Source organism: Oncorhynchus tshawytscha, linkage group LG03, assembly GCF_018296145.1.
Source record: "Oncorhynchus tshawytscha isolate Ot180627B linkage group LG03, Otsh_v2.0, whole genome shotgun sequence".
NCBI lineage: Eukaryota > Metazoa > Chordata > Actinopteri > Salmoniformes > Salmonidae > Oncorhynchus > Oncorhynchus tshawytscha.
In genome coordinates this window covers 27,119,910-27,140,104 of record NC_056431.1, presented here as the reverse complement: position 1 = coordinate 27,140,104, position 20,195 = coordinate 27,119,910, and the positions used below count along the sequence as shown (strand labels likewise).

Below are 20,195 nucleotides of genomic sequence, written 5' to 3'. Positions count from 1 at the left end.
ATGTTCTCCCCACTCTAGGTGCTGCGTAATGACGTCATGTCCCACGTGCGTACGGTGGAGTCTTTGAACCAGGCGGGGCGGGGCCTGTTGGAGGTGGGGACTGGGGACAGCCCTCACGGTCTGCACCTGCGGCTGGAGCAGCTGAACGAACGCTGGGAGTTTGTCCGCTGTGAGACAGAGCGCAGACAGCTACGGCTGGAGAACAACCTCAGTCAGGTGGGGAGAGATTGGGAATGGGGGAATAGACCAAGAGGCAAGTTAAAGGTTATTTTTTCATGGTCCCTTCATCTCTCTTTTTCATTTGCTATCGCAAAGAGATGCCAAACTTATTAGAAGTCTTAGGTCTAGCTACTTAGTAGGTTTTCGCCCCAACATTGCGATATCGTTAGTCCACAGTACTGAATGATCATCTGCTCTGTGGTGCCCTCTAGGGGCCAGTGTCTGAATCCGACTAATAAGAAATATTGCAGTCGTAACAGATAACTAATTGATTGTTAAATAATTATAAATGTGGTTTTCAGAAATTTATTTATCTTCATTTTTTTCTGCCCTAGGTCCAAGATGTTACCATGGAGATCCAGGACCTTCTTCAGTGGTTGGAGAACACAGACCTGAGACTGTCCTCCAGTAAGACAGTGTGGGGGATGCCTGACTCTGCCAGCGAGAGGCTCAATGCACATCTGGTAAGGCCAACCCAACATCTCACACCAACTGTACCCCACCGCAGTAACCTATCTAGTAACTGCCGCTGAAACTGTCCTGTGCCTTGCTGAAAAAATGATATCCAAGTTCAGAGATTCATAATAATATAGGGTGAGAACACTTTCCCCATCCAACTGCATCTCATTAAAACCCAATGTGTATTGGAATTGTATGATTTCTACAAGGTTTTGCCTCAGCTCAGAGGAACCTAATCTTTGAGTATGCACATTTACATCGAGCAACAGTGATATCTATATACCTGGATAACCCCATCTAGTAGTTGATCTCTTTAATTCAAACTTTTTCTTTGAATGTGTAAATTCAAGGGTGAATTGAAAGGTGCAATGGAAAATTACATATATTATTTATTTGTGTTACTGACATTACATTTTTTTATATACTGTATCAACTGCTTGAAACACTTGTTCATTACTTCTGAGATGGCAGTGTGTCTTATATCAAAGGCGAGTTTTACTGTTAATTACATGGCGTTTGAGTCATTAACTATCTTCACAACCCTTCAGCTAGTCAGTACATGAAGTCATTACATCATTTCATATGTTAGTACATTTTGTCCTCACTTGACCCTGGCAATTTAGCTAGTTTTTGCCTTTCCTAAAAGGCGTAGTGGGCAAATCCCACTTCCACTGTTAAAGTATGGGAACATCTTTTCAGTGAATTTGTCTTTGAAGGTGCAGAGGGTCGTGTTCTTGGTGAGGTCAAAGAATTTCACCTCCCCTCTGTTACAGTCCAGTTGTACTCGGATCACTCGTGGGCTCTCGTCTACCTCGATCTGGACGTATGATTTTATACCTGCTTTGTATTTCCCACGGATGTATTTGATGATCCACAACCCACTCCGAGGCTCCATTTTGACCTGCGTCTTGCGTGGAATGGACTCTTTGGCTACTCCTAAGATCCAGTTATCATTATCTCCGACGTCCACGTCCCAGTAATGGGTGCCTTTACTGTACCCTTCAGAACCCAACACTCCTACGTTAAGAAACCTTTCGGGATTGTCTGGGAGACTCTGCCTCTCGTCACAGTATGTCATAGTGGTGAGGTCATCAGAGAGGGTGAACTTAGTGGACATTGTGTTCGGATCCATGATCACAGGAGCTATAGGGATGTGTGCAGAGATGTTGTATATTAATATTGAACTATATTGGTGGGGGAGACAGTAGAGAAACACATTTATTTTGGGCGGGAGGGGAATGCACTCACTGTAGTCAACAAACTCAAGCATCTTCTCCCAAACTTTGAACTTGAGAGATCCTACATGTTTGGCCATGTCAATCAGTGCTCCTGATACTACCTCAGTATCTGCAGTATCTGGGAATGTGCAGTCGGCTCTATGGTAAAAAAGATATGGCGTCAGAGAAATGGAAAAAAATATAGATATTTAGATATATTTTTTATTGATTTACCTGTTAAGTATGGCCTTGTAGTTCTATAAAAAAAGAATGAGGACAAACATCACTTTTGTTATTAGGTAACTGTGAGAGAAATAGTTTCACAGCAATGGGATTTGAAACATTTTGACCGACCCCTTACCTTGAGGAATGTGATATTGTCCACTTCCATTTCCTTATCGATAGCTACAATTGCCTCTGAAAGGGTTGTGATCTCTCTGGCCAATGTCTCGGCTCTTTCTCGCATCACTTCAGATTTCTTCTGTTCTTCCTCTCGCAGGGTAGCTATCCTGGCCGTCTCTTCCTCTTCTAGGAACTGCTGGAGTTTCTTAAACTCCCTCCTTATCTGCTCCTCTGCACATTGGGCCTGGCCCTACAGTAGAAAACATTCGGCTCACTTTTCAACACTGCTCAAGTGCTCACTCCAATTCGCATGTTGCTTAAATTGTACTGCGATAGCTACCTTGATGTGCTCCTCCCAGCTTTGATGGCCCATCTTGGCTGCATTCCTGTTTGCTAGTTTGTTCTTCAAAGTGGAAACCACAGCCTGAATTTCACTCTAGATTGGAAGTGATAATTGGAACACATCTTTTTTTTAGTTACACAACTCTGTCACACTGTAAAAAAACAAAAAAACAAAAACGTGTTGATTGAGCTTCAGAACATCTAGGCAACCAGCTGCAGTACCGTTTTTAGTTTGCTCAACATTTAGGCATATTAGCTCAACCAACAAATGAATAACAAGAAATCGTATTGCAGCTGGTTGGTTGCCTGTGTTGAATGATCTGAAGCCCTCTAACCTCCTGCTGGGCTCTCCCCTGATATATTTAAATATATATTTATATTTTTAAAGGGTTTTGTACTTTATTCAGACAAATGCAGAATAAGGGATAGTGGGATAAATAGTTGGAAAGGTGGTGTTAAGGACTGAACCCCTCGGGGAACAGTATATGTACATAGAACCAGGAGGTTACCCCCTGGGCCAGTAACTGAAAGGTCGCTGGTTCGAATACCCAAGCCGTACTACTACGTCTGCAGGCCCAGACGGCATCCCCAGCCGCGCCCTCAGAGCATGCGCAGACCAGCTGGCCGGTGTGTTTACGGACATATTCAACCAATCCCTATACCAGTCTGCTGTTCCCACATGCTTCAAGAGGGCCACCATTGTTCCTGTTCCCAAGAAAGCTAAGGTAACTGAGCTAAACGACTACCGCCCGTAGCACTCACATCCGTCATCATGAAGTGCTTTGAGAGACTAGTCAAGGACCATATCACCTCCACCCTACCTGACACCCTTGACCCACTCCAATTTGCTTACCGCCCAAATAGGTCCACAGACGATGCAATCTCAACCACACTGCACACTGCCCTAACCCATCTGGACAAGAGGAATACCTATGTGAGAATGCTGTTCATCGACTACAGCTCGGCATTCAACACCATAGTACCCTCCAAGCTCGTCATCAAGCTCGAGACCCTGGGTCTCGACCCCGCCCTGTGCAACTGGGTACTGGACTTCCTGACGGGCCGCCCCCAGGTGGTGAGGGTAGGCAACAACATCTCCTCCCCGCTGATCCTCAACACTGGGGCCCCACAAGGGTGCGTTCTGAGCCCCTCCTGTACTCCCTGTTCACCCACGACTGCGTGGCCATGCACGCCTCCAACTCAATCATCAAGTTTGCGGACGACACAACAGTGGTAGGCTTGATTACCAACAACGACGAGACGGCCTACAGGGAGGAGGTGAGGGCCCTCGGAGTGTGGTGTCAGGAAAATAACCTCACACTCAACGTCAACAAAACTAAGGAGATGATTGTGGACTTCAGGAAACAGCAGAGGGAACACCCCCATCCACATCGATGGAACAGTAGTGGAGAGGGTAGCAAGTTTTAAGTTCCTCGGCATACACATCACAGACAAACTGAATTGGTCCACTCACACAGACAGCATCGTGAGGAAGGCGCAGCAGCGCCTCTTCAACCTCAGGAGGCTGAAGAAATTCGGCTTGTCACCAAAAGCACTCACAAACTTCTACAGATGCACAATCGAGAGCATCCTGGCGGGCTGTATCACCGCCTGGTATGGCAACTGCACCGCCCTCAACCGTAAGGCTCTCCAGAGGGTAGTGAGGTCTGCACAACGCATCACCGGGGGCAAACTACCTGCCCTCCAGGACACCTACACCACCCGATGCTACAGGAAGGCCATAAAGATCATCAAGGACATCAACCACCCGAGCCACTGCCTGTTCACCCCGCTGTCATCCAGAAGGCGAGGTCAGTACAGGTGCATCAAAGCTGGGACCGAGAGACTGAAAAACAGCTTCTATCTCAAGGCCATCAGACTGTTAAACAGCCACCACTAACATTGAGTGGCTACTGCCAACACACTGTCAATGACACTGACTCTACTCCAGCCACTTTAATCATGGGAATTGATGGGAAATGATGTAAATATATCACTAGCCACTTTAAACAATGCTACCTTATATAATGTTACTTACCCTACATTGTTCATCTCATATGCATACGTTGATACTGTACTCTATATCATCGACTGCATCCTTATGTAATACATGTATCACTAGCCACTTTAACTATGCCACTTGGTTTACATACTTATCTCATATGTATATACTGTACTCGATATCATCTACTGTATCTTGCCTATGCTGCTCTGTACCATCACTCATTCATATATCCTTATGTACATATTCTTTATCCCCTTACACTGTGTATAAGACAGTAGTTTTTTTGGAATTGTTAGTTAGATTACTTGCTCGTTATTACTGCATTGTCGGAACTAGAAGCACAAGCATTTCGCTACACTCGCATTAACATCTGCTAACCATGTGTATGTGACAAATACAATTTGATTTGATTTGATTTGATTTATTCCATCGCACCTATCTGGTGTATAATTTAAACGGAACAAATATATGAACACAACATGCAACAATTTCAACAATTTTACTGAGTTACAGTTCATATAAGGAAATTGGTTAATGGAAGTCAATTATTTAGGCCCTAATGTATGGATTTCCTCCAGCCTGGGAGGGCATAAGCCCATCCACTTGGGAGCCAGGCACCTACTCTGAGACGCTTTTTCAATACGGGTCCAGGACAAGACCAACAGGCGGCACGTTGGGAAATCGTGTTGCCAAAGAGAGTAGATTGTGGTTTCCTCTCTGGTGATGAAAGTTCCTCTTCCAAGATGAAAGTGCGTTTGTGCAATGTCTTTTGTCATTGCCTTCCACAGGCAAACAGGAATTTGTCATTTTACCCAACAAGCCTTTTCAAATTGAACTCAAAGTCCACTGAACTCACAAAATAATGCTGATTAAGACCTTTATTCCGTCACTGAGGGAGACACATTGGCAGGTAAATGAAAGCAAAGTAAACAGAAAGTTTACATAATGGTCTCACCTTCAAATCCGGTACAGCCTCCTCAATGGGATAACAGTTATGACCTTTATGTTTTTTTGATGTGTAGCAGACAACACAGATGGGCTGTTTATCATCAAAACAGAAGATTTTCATTTTCTCTCCATGCAGCCGGCAGGTATCAGATCTGATCTTTTCACCCCCCTTCTGTAAGGAATCACAGAGACTCTTTAAGGCGAGGCTTAAACCCTGCTCCTCAGATGAACACTCTGCCCTGCATGCAGGACACAGCGGATTCTCCATATCCTTCCAGTATTTCTGCAGACACTCCTCACAGAAGCTGTGGCTGCATTTCAGGACCACAGGGTTCCTGAAGATGTCACAGCACACGGGACAAGAGAGGTGCTCCTCCAAGAGAGACAAACTGGCAGCCATTCTTTTTCACACACAGGGATCGTCTGTGCTATTCCTTCCTCGTCGATGTGAGCTGGGGCTGGATCAAAGGGCATGTTAATATGATTGAAATGGACTCCTCCCACGAGTTACCAAGAAACATAACAGAAACCAAACTCACTCTGCCTCCGTTCAGTCTTGGAAAATAATGTCAACTGTTTATGATTATAGCAATATGGCAAACAATTAGCAAAGGCAAAATATTGTACAAACTATTAGACATAAAACAACAACAAAAATGACATTTGGTGAGGACTTTTGCCTATGTGAGCACACCTCTTTACCACTAGATGTCAGTAAGTTCCAGACATGGTGAAGACATGGAAATGATGAAGGTATTGCTTAAAACGGTGTAAACATGAAGCCATGGTCACCATTGAGACTGTTGTAATACAGTATGTAACATTTTACCTTTAAAATCTGGTGGAGAAAAGTCACCGTGAATCCCAGTCAGAGTAAACCTGTCCCAAGGTATGCTTTCATCTTATTAGCAAGCAACTCTAAGAGCTTCTAAGAGCTTCAACTAAATGTTATTGTCTGCCATCTCTCTCTCTCTCTCTCTCTCTCTCTCTCTCTCTCTCGCTCTCTCTCTCTCTCTCTCTCTCTCTCTCTCTCTCTCTCTCTCTCTCTCTCTTTAAGATGGAGCGGCAGGCAGGCAATGCGATGGACACAGGCTTAGTGATGAATTACTTATCTCACACTGTCCAATGTTCTTCCTCCCAGGCAGCCAGGAAGCTAGGAGCCTTATTAGGGCTGAGGATGGCTGTCAATCCCCCTAGGTTCTAATGAGCTTAGGCAGTTTGACATGGTGTTCTCTCTTACTATTCTCCCTGGGACTAGTCTCAGTGACAGATGCCTTCTGGAGTGCATCAAGACCACTCCACCAGTCTCACACCACTCTCAGGGTGTTACGGAGCTGACAGTACAGAGTGTCAGTGTGGTTTGCACTTCCCCAAGGGTCCTTGGGACAGGAGAGGGTGCTAGAGCCCAGTGCCTGTACCAAAATATGATCTTCCTCTTGAGCTGACAGCACAGTGTCAGTGTGCTGGGCCTAGTGTTGTAGTCAAGTCGCTAAACTGGACTTTAGTACTACAACACTGGCACTCCCCAGAGGGTCCTGAGAAAGGACTGGGTGCTAATGCTCAGTGCCTGTCCCAAAATACCCTCATCCTCTTTGTTCAATGTCACAATGCCACTGTGCTGTAGAGCTCCTCCTTGCTGCACAGACTCACAGACGGAAGGTATTGATGGCAATGGCTCAGAGAGCATATTTAATAATGTTATCACTAGAGTATAACGGTGTCACATTTATTGCAGCCTCATATCAACCGATTTGCAAAAAGATGACAATTAGTCAATAGGCTATTCCTCTCCTGTGTTACACAGTTATGGTGGACGGTAAACTAGTGAGTAGATGACTGTTTGACTGCATACATAAAGAATAATATTTTGTACATTTAAAATATATATATATATATATATATATCAGTTTGAAAGGAAAGTGGACGTACTGTATATAAGTGGACATAGTGGATGCTGAGCAGGGTTCAATCCCCCACTGCAAGGGGATGTGGTCCAGAGTCCGCTGCGTCAACCACAAGGCCTACGCCACACTCTAGTATCTCTTTTCAACGCCCCTCTCAGGGGTTGGGTTGAATGCGGAAGACACATTACAGTTGAAGGCCTTCAGTTGTACCACTGACTAGGTATCCCCCCTTTCCCTTTCCCTCTCTGTACCCCCCCCACACCAGGAACTGTGTAATGAGATGGACTCCAAGCTCCATGCCTACACAGACGTGAGGAACGCCATCCGCAGGATGTTGGAGAGCAGCAACGTGACCCGGGGCTCCAGCACGGAACACAGCCTTTGTATCCTGGAGCAGAAGTGGACTACCGTCTATGGGAAAGTACAGGACCGCAAGGTGAGAGTGAGACTTATCTTGCTCCCGGATCTACGTGCATTAGCCAACTCCTCTGGCCATTGTTAACATCACATACAGGCATCACATACAGGCAGCAATGTTTTAGCTACAGAAAACGAAAAGGAGCCTTTCTTACTGGATAAGTTCAGGTAGTCCCTCCCTTTTTCAGTCAGTTTACTTCCAACCCAGATCTGGGACCAGGCTAAGTGACACCGACTAGGGGCCTAAAAACAGGATGATTAACTACAATATGTTTGTGAACGACCTGAGTAAAAGTGTGGTATCTGTTCTGTTTGTAGGCTAAGCTAACCGAAGGGTTGAGCCTGGCGAAGGAGTTCCACTGTAATGTCCAGGAGCTGCTGACCAGGATGGCCAAGTGTGAGGAGGCCATAGGAGTCCTGCCTGTCCCCAGCTTTGTCCTGGACACAGTCTGTGGCCAGCTTCAAGACCACCGGGTGGGTTTGTGTGTGTGTCTCTGTGCCTGCACGTGAGTTTGTATTTGTGCATATTAGCATGCATATGCACATGCATTTGTGTGTCTATGTGTGTGAGAGTAAAGTGTATGTTTGTGCATATGGGTGTGCATGTGCGAATTATGTCTGCGTGTATATGATAAATCATAGTGTACCCCCACCCCCACCACCACCCCCTCAGACTCTGGTGAGTGAGGTGAACTGCTACGGTGAGAAGAAGACAGTGGTGGAGACTGCAGGCTCCAGGCTGACCGAGTTGAGCAGGAAGGAGGACTGTGACGTGGTTCACAACCTGATCATGACCGTACACGACCGCTACAGGAAACTTCACCAGCGAGCCACAGAGAGGGGCCGAACACTAGAGGACGTCAAGAAGAATGCAAAACAGGTAGAGATACAGAGCCATCAGATATTCTCTGAAATATCGTTTTTTTTGTTAACTATTCTGTATTTTCCACCCCACATAGTCATTTTTCCCAACATCCTCTATCTAGTAACTCATAATAACCTTCCAAACAGCTAATGCCTCAGTTTCAATAGTCCAATTTAGAAGGGCTCTCATGATAACAAGCGGGTGTAAACCTCTAATATTTCAGTTCAGTGAATCTTGGCGCCTCCTAGTGGACTGGATGACTGAGGTGGAGCAGACGCTGGACACACATAAAGAGATTGCTGTGGACCACGAGGAAATTAAACTGCAGCTCACCGAACAGAAGGTAGGCCTAAAGAAATTATATAAATAATTATAGCTCTTGTGAATATTTTTCTAGCTTGGAATGTATAATTTAAATCCATAGTTTTTACTTTTTAAATGACATATTTCACTGAACTATCCCTTTCATTCCTGTATTTTTCTGTTTGTGTGCTCCTAGGACTTCCAGAAGCTTCTGCGCTCGAAGCGACCCATGTATGAGGCCACTCTAAAGAGTGGGCGGGGCCTCCATGAGAGGTCTCAGAGCGCCCAGGACAGACAGCACCTGGAGAACCTGCTCTCTGAGCTCCGGGACTCATGGGATACCATCAGCGGCAAATCCATGGAAAGGTGAGGGACACAATGCACTGAGAAATAGCATTTCCACACACCTAAAATGATTTCAAACACTGGTCCCAATTCGCTCCCTACCTCTTCCCCTAGGCCTTTGATATCTGTAGACCTGAAGTGATAGGATAGGTTCAATCCAAATAGTTGTGGACTATCCACAATTTTGCTTCCACCTTACAGATTCGCAAACATTGAAGGGATCTGCAAACATCAAAGCCAAGGGTAGGGATAGAGAGTGGATTGTGATCGGAATCAGTTTGGGCAACATGGCAACTTTGATAGAGTATATAATCCAATTACATTTTCCTCAGGCAACACAAACTGGAGGAAGCACTGCTGTTTTCAGGCAGATTCACAGACGCCCTTCAAGCCCTGAATGACTGGTTATACAGAGCAGAGCCACAGCTGGCTGAAGACGTACCTGTCGGCGGGGAAAAAGACATGGTCAACAATCTGATCGACAAGCACAAGGTCATTTTTTTGATACATTCTGTGTATTTGATCCGATAAGATATTGAGGCTTTTCTATGGACACCATAAAAATGCCTTTCTTTGAGGCTTCACCTGTAAACTGTGTGACAGCAGACAGCGGACAGCTGACACTCTCTTGGACTCTCTTGTTTCTCAGGTGTTCCAGAAGGAGTTGGGGAAGCGAGCCGGGTGCATTAGGACCCTGAAGCGCTCGGTGAGGGACCTGACCAGGAGCAGCACTGCTGATGCCCATTGGTTGCAGGAGCAGATGGACGAATTGGAGGCACGATGGGAGGACGTGTGTAAACTGTCCGTATCCAAGCAGGCCAGGCTGGAGGCAGCCCTTCAACAGGTAACTCACCATACTATCTTATTCACATTTTATGATAACACTGACCTATCTTGTTATGTAATTGTCTCGTGTGGACAGGGTATATCAAAGTTCACATCTCGGATGAGCCCCCAAAAATAGTCCGAGACAATTTCCCACCTCTTGGACAATAAAGCCTATCCTTCCTAAACACTTTACTTAAAGCTTTGCAGGTATAATGATTTATGACTTGTTATAAACATGCTTGAGGCTTTATGTCTTTCTCTGAAGGATGGTTTGTCTCAATTGTCCTTTCATATGTGTGTCTCTGTCAGGCTGAGAAGTTTGACAGGTTGGTCCACTCCTTCCTGGAGCATCTGGCGGAGGCAGAGAGGGTGCTGAGGTACGGGGTCATCCCTGAGGAGGAGGAAGCTCTGCTGGCCTTCCGCAAACAACATGAGGTAGGTAGACATGTAGGCCTAATATGACTGTAGCCTCCATTATTAAGGTGTATAAATAGCATAATAACAATTAACATCAGGGCTTGTAGAGGTTGCAAAATACAAGTTATAAAAGCCTGATGCTTTATCTAGCTTTTTATATTAATAATTATAGTAATAATAAGAATAATAATAGGTCATGGAAATTACAAAGCATTTTTCAAGAACCCAAAGTTGCTTTAAAATTTAGAAATTTAGAAACTGAAATCAAAACAAAACAATGCCAAACTAAAGAAAGGGACAAAAACATGGAATAAAGAGTAGGGTCTGGGCTCAAGGAAGGGAAAAGGTGTGATGTGTCGGTGCATGACTGAGCGAGCAGGTGTTGTGTGTGTGAGTATGTGGAAAATAGCGGGTGCTTGAGAAGAGTGTGTGAGGATAGTGGGGTTAAGGGTAAGCCATGCTGAAGAGGTAGGGCTAGACTGAAAGATGGTGATGGACTCAGATGGCTGGAGGAAGGTCGTTTCAGTTTTGTGTTTACCTTTACAGTTTTACTGACTTTCAAGATACCAAGCTTTCAAGCTACCAAGCATTTTGTATTTACTCAGAGTATATTTTGATGGCATTACCCAGTAGACAGGGGTGTAACGAGCTCTGTGTTTATGCCCTGTGTGTAGGAGTCAATCACTTCCCTGCGCTCCCAGGAGATGGAGCTAGAGAGCATCCGGTGTCTGAATGAGGAAATCCTGTCCTCCTGTCATCCAGACTCCATCATCACACTCAAGTCCTGGATCAGCGTCACCAAGACCCGCTACGAAGAGGTGAGTCCACTCTTACCTACTTGGGACTTTACGTAGGACAAAAATATAATAACTATGACTTGAGCGTTGTAGTCTTATTTCTCTGAGGTATTTAAATTAGCCTTTGCGGAGTCGCCAGAAAACACTAACATCCGGTTTTCAGGGATACAGTATTTTACAGCCAAACATTCTGCTTCCCCTAAAAACTGAAGTGGGAACTCTACTCAAGCATCTTTCTACGCCTGCTACTACACTAGGTTATATTTACATTGACCCCCCCCCCAAAAAAAAAAAACTGTGAATGTTTGATCCATTTTGAAGAAAAATTATGTTTTTGTTGCTGCTTTGGCAGCCTGTCAGTCAATCTGCAGTCAGTCTGCAGTTAGTCATTTTCTGTTAGGTGTTCTCGCTGATTCCCTGTAGACAACACAGAATCCAGGTGTGACTTTTTGCTGGTGTCCCCCCTCTCTCTCTCTCTCTGATTCAGGTGCAGACTTGGGCCCAGCAGCAGGGCCAGAGGATCCAGGCCAGCCTGTCTGCTCTGGAGGCTGAGCGGGAGAAGCTACAGCGTCTACTGGACTGGATCTCATCCGCCGAGGAGGCCCTCAACCTCAGAGACCAGGAGCCACCGGCTGAGAGCATAGAACACAACCAGGAACTCATCGTCCAACACATGGTATCGTGCATAAACACACAGTCTCAAACCATATAAACACGCAGTCTCAAACCATGCAGAGCACAGAACTAACAAACACAGCTAAACAGTTCCAATTCACACAGTATACAATTATCAAATACATTTACATTTGACATTTTTGTCATTTAGCAGACACTCTTATCCAGGGCGACATACAGTTAGTTTGTGCATTCATCTTAAGAGCTAGGTGGGACAACCACATATATTTCCCACAATAAAGTAGCTATCAGCGAAGTCAGAGTTATTAAGGGGGAAAAAGTGTGAGTATTAGTTCCCAAAATACTATTAAAAAATTTTTTTACAGACTCAAATATTTTTTTGTTAAGACTGTTAATAACTCACCATTCCTACCTCCAGGTATTCATGGAGGAGCTGAATCGAAAACTACCAGAGGTTGAACATGCCACAAAATCCTGCAAAGTGAAGCTGATCCCCAAACAGCAGGCTTCACCGTGCCGCAAGGCACTGACAAGTAAGTGAAGGGTTAGGGTTAGCAACCACTTGGCTTCGGGACTTTGTATTTTATTGAATAACTGTTTTACTTACGGCTCTAATCTGAGCCATATTAAAATGTTGATGTGCACCTTTTTTGAGGGATTATGTGAAATATGGACTAATTTTACATTAAAGGCCCAATGCAGTCAAACACGTAATTGTCCTGTGTTTTATATATATTTCCACGCTATGAAGTTGGAATAATACTGTGAAATTGTGAAAATTATGATAATGCCCTTCTCATGTAAGAGTTTCGGCCTGCCTATTGACATCACCAGGTGGTAAATTACTGAAAAGACGAAAGAGAGTTCCAAACCTCTCGGTCAATAACTGCTTGTTTTCAGTCCCCCGTCCCCCCAATCAGATCACTCCCAGACAGTCCTTGATAAATTATTGCTTGAGAAATTGTTCTTTGCTATTTTTGTATTTGTTTTTTACCCAGAAATTATTTTATATTGAGATAAAAAATATATATATATGTATGTTAAGGTAAAATGTTCCTTGAAGTTTGTATCTACTAAGCTATTTGAGGTATCCATCTTCTGCATTTGCTCCAGAGAGGAGGAGCACTCTGAAACTCCAGCCTACAGTAATCCCTCTCCCCCTGGAGAACCTGGACCCTCAGACCCCTCAGCTATGTCAGCTGGTCAGCCACTGGCAGAAACTCTGGCTCCTGGCTCTGGCCAGACAGGGCCGCCTAGAGCAGCACGAGCAGGGACTTCAAGAGGTGACTGGCACAACATACTGCCACCGATGTGTTAGCTCTAGTTTGTTAGTTTCCCTTTCAATAGCTTCAAAACCAGACAGAAATTACTCGTTGTACAGTGTTAATGTCATTTGTCGCTAATATTATTGATTTTCAACAAACAGATGGATGAATTTGCGAATTTCGACTTCAACGTCTGGCGAAAGCGCTACATGCAGTGGATCAGCCACCTCAAGTCTCGGATCCTAGATGTGTTCCGAAACATCGACAGGGACCAGGACGGACGAATCAGCAAGAAGGAGTTAATCGACAACGTCCTGGCATCCAGTAAGCCCTGCCCCCATCCCCACTCCCAGCCTCTCAGCATCTGTCCCTCAAGCCCTATGTTCATTTACTCAACGCCCATTCATTATTGATTTGATTCATGTATAAAACTGCCACTTGGCACTAATGTCCTGGAGAGAACGATGGCCTTACTAAATCAGCATAAAACTTTGATCAGTCTGTTATTAAAATGTTATTGAAATTTCAACTTCCATCACTGATTCAAAGTCTAAAACTTAAACAAATCCACATGAACAAATCCACATATGACCTTTTTAGAATTCCCCACCAACTCCCTGGAGATGAATGCAGTGGCCAATATCTTTGACATGAATGGGGACGGTTTCATTGACTACTATGAGTTTGTGAGTGCCCTCCATCCCAGCCGGGATCCCTACAGGAGGACGCTAGATGCAGATCAGATCAACGAGGAGGTGAAATGTCTCTCAGAGTTGTTTTCATGCCCATGATCTTCAACAATGTAACAGCATACAGTTCAACGTATTACACCTAACCACAGTTGGGTTTGATGAAAGTTGTCTGACTGACTGACTCCCGTATCTCCCTCAGGTGGGTCGACAGGTGTCTCAGTGCAACTGTCCCAAGAGGTTCCAGGTGGAGCAGATCAGTGCCAACCGCTACAGGGTGAGGGACCTTTAACCTTTGACCTTTTGATTGTATGTAGGTCATTGGAACAAGGAACATGTGTTTAACTGAACCCAGTGAAAATGTTGGATATAGGGTTGTTAATGCCTTGATTAATGCCAGACTATTAAAACTAGTTATGTTTTTTGTTGGTCTCTGCTGTAGTTTGGGGATTCCCAACAGTTGCGGATGGTGCGTATCCTGCGCAGTACCCTAATGGTACGGGTGGGAGGAGGCTGGACAGCACTTGATGAATTCCTGGTCAAGAACGACCCTTGTAGAGGTTAGTGGAGACTTAAAGTGCAGTAGGACCGTATAATTCTCAAAAATAAGGTTTTAACTTATCTTGGATGTTGTCATTTCATCCAAACCGTTTTGAAGTTTGTTAGCTGGTTATTTAGCAACGTCCAGAAAGCATGGGGACAGAGGCCGTGGGGACCTAAGAAGAACTCTGTAGAGCTCTTTCCCCATACTTTTAATACAATCAATTTCCACTAGCATTGCATCCACTACATCCTCCAAAAATGAAGCCAGATTCATAATGACCATTGACATCTGTTACTTATGTCACAGTGAAAGGTCGGACGAACCTAAAGATAAAGGAGAAGTACTTGTTCGACAACTCTCGGAGAGGAGGCTCATCTAAAACCCTGACGGTCAGCAGGTCCAACTCCAGCCTGAGTCTCTACAGCAGCGCCTCGGCTCCTAGCAGCCCCCTAACACGCAAGGTAAGATCTCCTCCATCGTAGTGTACTACCAGACCCAGAAACAGTCACATCACTAACTGTGTATAAGCCTACAAACCAACAAGGTAAGCTTGCTGCTGTAACTTTGTTCTAGCCCAAAACCAACACACTCTGTTGGGGCATCAGGTAGCCTAGTGGTTAGAGCGTTGGGCCAGTAACTGAAAGGTTGCTAGCTTGAATCCCTGAGCTGACGAGGTAAGAATCTGTCGTTCTGCCCCTGAACAAGGCAGTTAACCCACTGTTCCTATGCCATCATTGTAAATAAGAATTTGTTCTTAACTGACTTGTCTAGTTAATTAAAGGTAAAATAAATAGATAAAAATAACACACACTCCTTTGTAGTAGTATGGTAGTCCTCAAAGCAATAAGGTAAGCTCACCTATTCATGTCATTGAGATGGCTAGTATCATGGTTAACTCATCTCTAAGCCCATGTTCCAGGCCTTACTGCGGAGGAGTCTCTCAGGTGACCGCTGCATCCGGCCCAGGAGCTCCATAGCTGCTCTGGGGTCAGATCTACAGTTCTCCACTGCGGGGGATGACGATTCTCTTTCACCATCAGGTGTGTACAGTAAATAAACCCTATGTGAATGGAAATTGACTTGCAATTATAGTGAAGTTCAAATGAGTTCAACATGATAGCTCCTCAACTGACATGATGGGGATTCAAATCTGGATCCCTACAAATCAGCTGGGCTAGACAGCTAGACAATCTGGACCCTCTCTTTCTAAAATGATCTGCCAAAATTGTTGCAACCCCTATTACTACCCTATTCAACCTCTCTTTTATACCTTCTGAGATCCCCAAAGATTGGAAAGCTGCCGCGGTCATCCCCCTCTTCAAAGGGGGAGACACTCTAAACTGTTATAGACCTATATCCATCCTGCCCTGCCTTTCTAAAATCTTCGAAAGCCATACCTTCTCCACCGTACCTTCTCCACTATGCAATCTGGTCTCCGAGCTGGTCATGGGTGCATCTCAGCCACGCTCAAGGTTCTAAACAATATCATAACCACCATCGATAAAAGACAGTACTGTGCAGCCGTCTTCATCGACCTGGCCAAGGCTTTCGATTCTGCCAATCACCGCATTCTTATCAGCAGACTCAATAGCCTTGTCTTCTCAAATGACTGCCTCGCCTGTTTCACCAACTGCTTCTCAGATAGAGTTCAGTATGTCAAATTGGAGGGCCTGTTGTCCGGACAGTCTCTATGGGGGTGCCACAGGGTTCAATTCTCGGGCCGACTCTTTTCTCTGAATATATATCAATGATGTTGTTCTTGCTGCTGGTGATTCTCTGATCCACCTCTACGCAGACGACACCATTCTGTATACTTCTGGCCCTTCTTTGGACACTGTGTTAACAACCCTTCAGACGAGCTTCATGCCATACAACTCTCCTTCCGTGGCCTCCAACTGCTTTTAAATGACAGTAAAACTAAGTGCATGGTCTTCAACCAATTGCTGCCCGCACCCTCCCTCCCGACTAGCATCACAACTCTGGACGGTTCTGACCTAGAATATGTGGACATCTACAAATACCTAGGTGTCTGGTTAGACTGTAAACTCTCCTTCCAGACTCACATTAAGCATCTCCAATCCAAAATTAAATCTCAAATCGGCATCCCATTTCGCAACAAAGCCTCCTTCACTCATGCCGCCAAACATACCCTCATAAAACTGACTATCCTTCCTATCCTTGACTTCGGGCGATGTCATTTACAAAATAGCCCCCAACACTCTACTCAGCAAACTGGATGTAGTCTATCATAGTGCCATCTGTTTTATCACCAAAGCCCCATATACTACCCACCACTGCGACCTGTATGCTCTCGTTGGCTGGCCCTCACTACATATCCGTCACCAAACCCACTGGCTCCAGGTCATCTTTAAATCTTTGCTAGGTAAAGCCCCACCTTATCTCAGCTCACTGGTCACTGGTCACCAGAGCAACACCCACCCGCATGGACTATATTGCACTGGTCATCCCCAAAGCCAACACTTCCTTTGGCTGGCTTTCCTTCCGGTTCTCTACTACTGCCAATGACTGGAACAAAGTGCAAAAATCTCTGACGCTGGAGTCTTTTATCTCCCTCTCTAACTTTAAGCATCAGCTGTCAGAGCAGCTTACCGATCACTGTACCTGTACACAGCCAATCTGTAAATAGCACACCCGACTACCTCATCCCCATATTATTACTCACCCTCTTGCTCTTTTGCACCCCAGTATCCCTACTTGCACATCATCATCTACACATCTATCACTCCAGTATTAATGCTAAATTGTAATTATTTTCACCTCTAGGGCCTATTTAGCAACGTCCAGAAAGCATGGGGACAGAGGCCGTGGGGACCTAAGAAGAACTCTGTAGAGCTCTTTCCCCATGCTTTTAATACAATCATTTGCACACACTGTACATAGATTTTTCTATTTTTATTTTCTTATGAGTTATTGATTTTAAGTTTGCTTATGTGTAACTCTGTGTTGTTGTTGATGTCGCACTGCTTTGCTTTATCTTGGCCAGGTCGCAGTTGTAAATGAGAACTTGTTCTCAACTGACCTACCTGGTTAAATAAAGGTGAAATAAAGAAATACAAATGATGGCTTTTGTATTTTTCAGAGGAAGCTGAAAGACTGCCCACATGATGAGGAAGGTATGTCCACAACACGCATCATGTGAACGGCACAGTGATGAGCTCCACCACAGCCTTGGGGTCCAGAGAGAGAGAGAGAGAGAGAGAGAGCGAGAGACCAACAAGACAAGGCCTCAGTCACAAACTCCACAACCTTCAGAAAGTGATACAAAAGGGCCAGATACACTATTGGACACTGTGTTTGCAGGCTCTCTGGAGAGCCATCGATTGGTCAGCTAGGGATCTGGACATGACCTCTGACCTAAACCTGGACATAACCCACTACTCTCCTCTCTGAGTCGTTATATTGACATAGTCATCATTTCGATCATCTGAACAACTTCAATACTGGCTTTCCGAATATGACAGTATCCGAGAATAAAGATATTGGAACAGTCTGCATGGATACGAATCGCATGGCGGCTATCGGCAAAGCTTACAATCTACAACATTTGTTTTACCCCTGCACCCTTATAACGATGTCAGGGCAAGCTGTGATCAAGCAACGGTGTGGCCTGAAGCTAAATCACAAAACTCTGCAAGAACAAACGCGTGTATTAGCAGAAACTGGATCATCGTTTTCTAAGCTATATGAAGTCAGGGTTTCATCAGCGACCGTCATAATTAGTTCCCTTATGTTACTGTGTGTACTGCATTTCTCCTTTGAAGTAAGTGGGTCTGTAAAATGCGCTCAAATGCAAGTACGTGAAGGTGTGCTAGTAGACGCTGTATTTAGTAACAAGACACAGACCGTCCAAAGGATGATGCCAAAGCCTACAGAGCCAATGGTTCCATCATCTTTCACCGTTGTAATTCTTTTCCCATGACATAATAGGAAACACTAGCCTGGTCCCAGATCTGCTTGTACTGTTTCGCCAACAGCGTCCATAGGAGTTTGCAAGCCAGCACAAACAGATCTGGGACCAGGCTAAGGAAACACTGCTGGCGGGGCCACATTGCTGTTTCATGTTACAACTTCAACCTGAACAGACGCTACACTGTCAGTGTAAAGGTTTCTTTTTAACGTCCTGTAAGTATTGTTTTAAATGCTACATTTTAAGGTCAAAACGTGTATGAAGATGGGCATGGGTCATTGTTTTGTTGAGATTATTTTCTCAGGTTTGGTTTTGCCTTTTGATGTTTAAGGGTTGAATGTTTACGTGGAACATTACTGTGAGATTGTAGATGTACTTTTTATGTCACCGCTGAGAAGCCAGTGGAGGTTTTATATGGCGGGACATTTGAAGGGCAAGTTGTGTTCTTCACACATGAACTTCTCCCCATGGAATGCACTTTTTCTTTGGTTTGGTTCTGTATGTGTGTGTCACTTTTTGTGATTTAATTCACTTAGTTTCAGTGTTTAAGACTAGAGAAATAGACGGGAGTTTATTTGATTTCTGATGAACAACTGTAGGGTTTCACAGGGTGTGGCCCTCCCAAAATACAAAAGTGTAGTTCTCAATGAGATCTTGGCTTTCTTTCCTCCATTCGGTCTTAATTCTGACTATTTTAGGCAAAGCAACACATTCATTTATGTCTCTTTCCTCCTTTTGAGCCTAGGCATAAAAGCAAAATGTCCCACCTATAGCAAACGTTCCCCACGTGTGTCTCAAACAATTACACCTCTGCATACAACAACTGTCAGACAGAGGGTTGATGCCGCTCACCATGACTGTGCCGGTGCTACAATTCATATCAATATTATAAACCCCAAAGAAAACTGTATATCATGTGACCCGCTTGTGAAAGTCTACACCCTCAACTCTACCTCAGACAGATGAGGTGTGAGGCTTGAGGCTGACGATGTCCTAAAATGGACAACGTACAAATATTTTGTCTATAGGTGGCATCTGGACTTGTCCCTGCTTAATCTTGTATTGTGCTTGCCTTCTCTATGGTTTACTGTATATCTGGTAAATTGTACCACTGTAAGCAAGTGTGTGTGTGTTACCACTGTTAGCAAGTGTGTGTGTGGGCATGTGTTAAGTATGGGTTTTCATTTTTTTATTGAGACTGGTCCAAGAAAGGTACAATCTTACATGACAAAAGCAATGGATTGTGTACTTTACATGTGTGTACACAATAAGGTTTGGGCTTATGCAGTTATGATTAAGAAAAACAAAAAACAAAATGTCGAACTCCTTTGTTTCCGATTCATTCCATTGTCATTTTACGCTTCAATGTGAGAATGTTGGGCAATACAGAATCTCAATGTACTGTAAAACACAATATCCAGATTCCTCTACTGCTATGCACCCCTATCTTTCTGTACTGTACATGTCAATTTCTATATCCAGCGCTTGTTCTGGCATCTAATTTAGGAACACTGTAGAAGAATGAAACTAATAATGTTTTAAGTCCATTGTAAAATAAACCATTTGTAATGAAATGGAGATAATGTTTCATATTTTATTGCACACTTACTTTTTAGTGTTAATTTCCTATAATTTATTTCTGACCTTGAGACATCATCACTGCTACATTTAAAAACATGGGGTTCAAAACCTCCTTTTTAATTCAAATGTGCCCATGTTCTCATA

The 20,195-nt window shown here is 44.3% G+C and overlaps 2 protein-coding genes across 3 annotated transcripts in view; one reads left to right on the top strand and one right to left on the bottom strand.

Moving 5' to 3' along the window:
* LOC112233160 (microtubule-actin cross-linking factor 1) overlaps positions 1–19,793 on the top strand; it is a 35,049-nt gene extending 15,256 nt beyond the window's left edge. For both annotated transcript variants that reach the window (XM_024400591.2, XM_024400600.2), the window contains exons 20-40: positions 19–216; positions 555–683; positions 7,702–7,872; positions 8,172–8,327; positions 8,527–8,733; positions 8,942–9,061; positions 9,218–9,387; positions 9,699–9,858; positions 10,016–10,210; positions 10,504–10,629; positions 11,286–11,429; positions 11,896–12,084; positions 12,463–12,577; positions 13,158–13,327; positions 13,471–13,633; positions 13,910–14,064; positions 14,201–14,275; positions 14,441–14,558; positions 14,849–15,003; positions 15,462–15,582; positions 17,643–19,793. In XM_024400591.2, the coding sequence (XP_024256359.1) occupies positions 19–216; positions 555–683; positions 7,702–7,872; positions 8,172–8,327; positions 8,527–8,733; positions 8,942–9,061; positions 9,218–9,387; positions 9,699–9,858; positions 10,016–10,210; positions 10,504–10,629; positions 11,286–11,429; positions 11,896–12,084; positions 12,463–12,577; positions 13,158–13,327; positions 13,471–13,633; positions 13,910–14,064; positions 14,201–14,275; positions 14,441–14,558; positions 14,849–15,003; positions 15,462–15,582; positions 17,643–17,668 (3,063 nt within the window). In that variant the 3' untranslated portion in view covers positions 17,669–19,793. The remainder of the gene's footprint in view (positions 1–18; positions 217–554; positions 684–7,701; positions 7,873–8,171; positions 8,328–8,526; positions 8,734–8,941; positions 9,062–9,217; positions 9,388–9,698; positions 9,859–10,015; positions 10,211–10,503; positions 10,630–11,285; positions 11,430–11,895; positions 12,085–12,462; positions 12,578–13,157; positions 13,328–13,470; positions 13,634–13,909; positions 14,065–14,200; positions 14,276–14,440; positions 14,559–14,848; positions 15,004–15,461; positions 15,583–17,642) is intronic.
* LOC112232436 (nuclear factor 7, brain-like) lies at positions 1,050–6,517 on the bottom strand. The gene is made up of 6 exons (XM_024399453.2): positions 5,540–6,517; positions 2,578–2,673; positions 2,257–2,487; positions 2,130–2,152; positions 1,927–2,054; positions 1,050–1,821 (listed from the first exon to the last, which is right to left on the bottom strand). The coding sequence occupies exons 1-6, from the start codon at positions 5,930–5,932 to the stop codon at positions 1,298–1,300; spliced, it is 1,395 nt and encodes a 464-aa protein (XP_024255221.1). The 5' UTR covers positions 5,933–6,517; the 3' UTR covers positions 1,050–1,297.
* Positions 19,794–20,195: the final 402 nt, after the last annotated feature.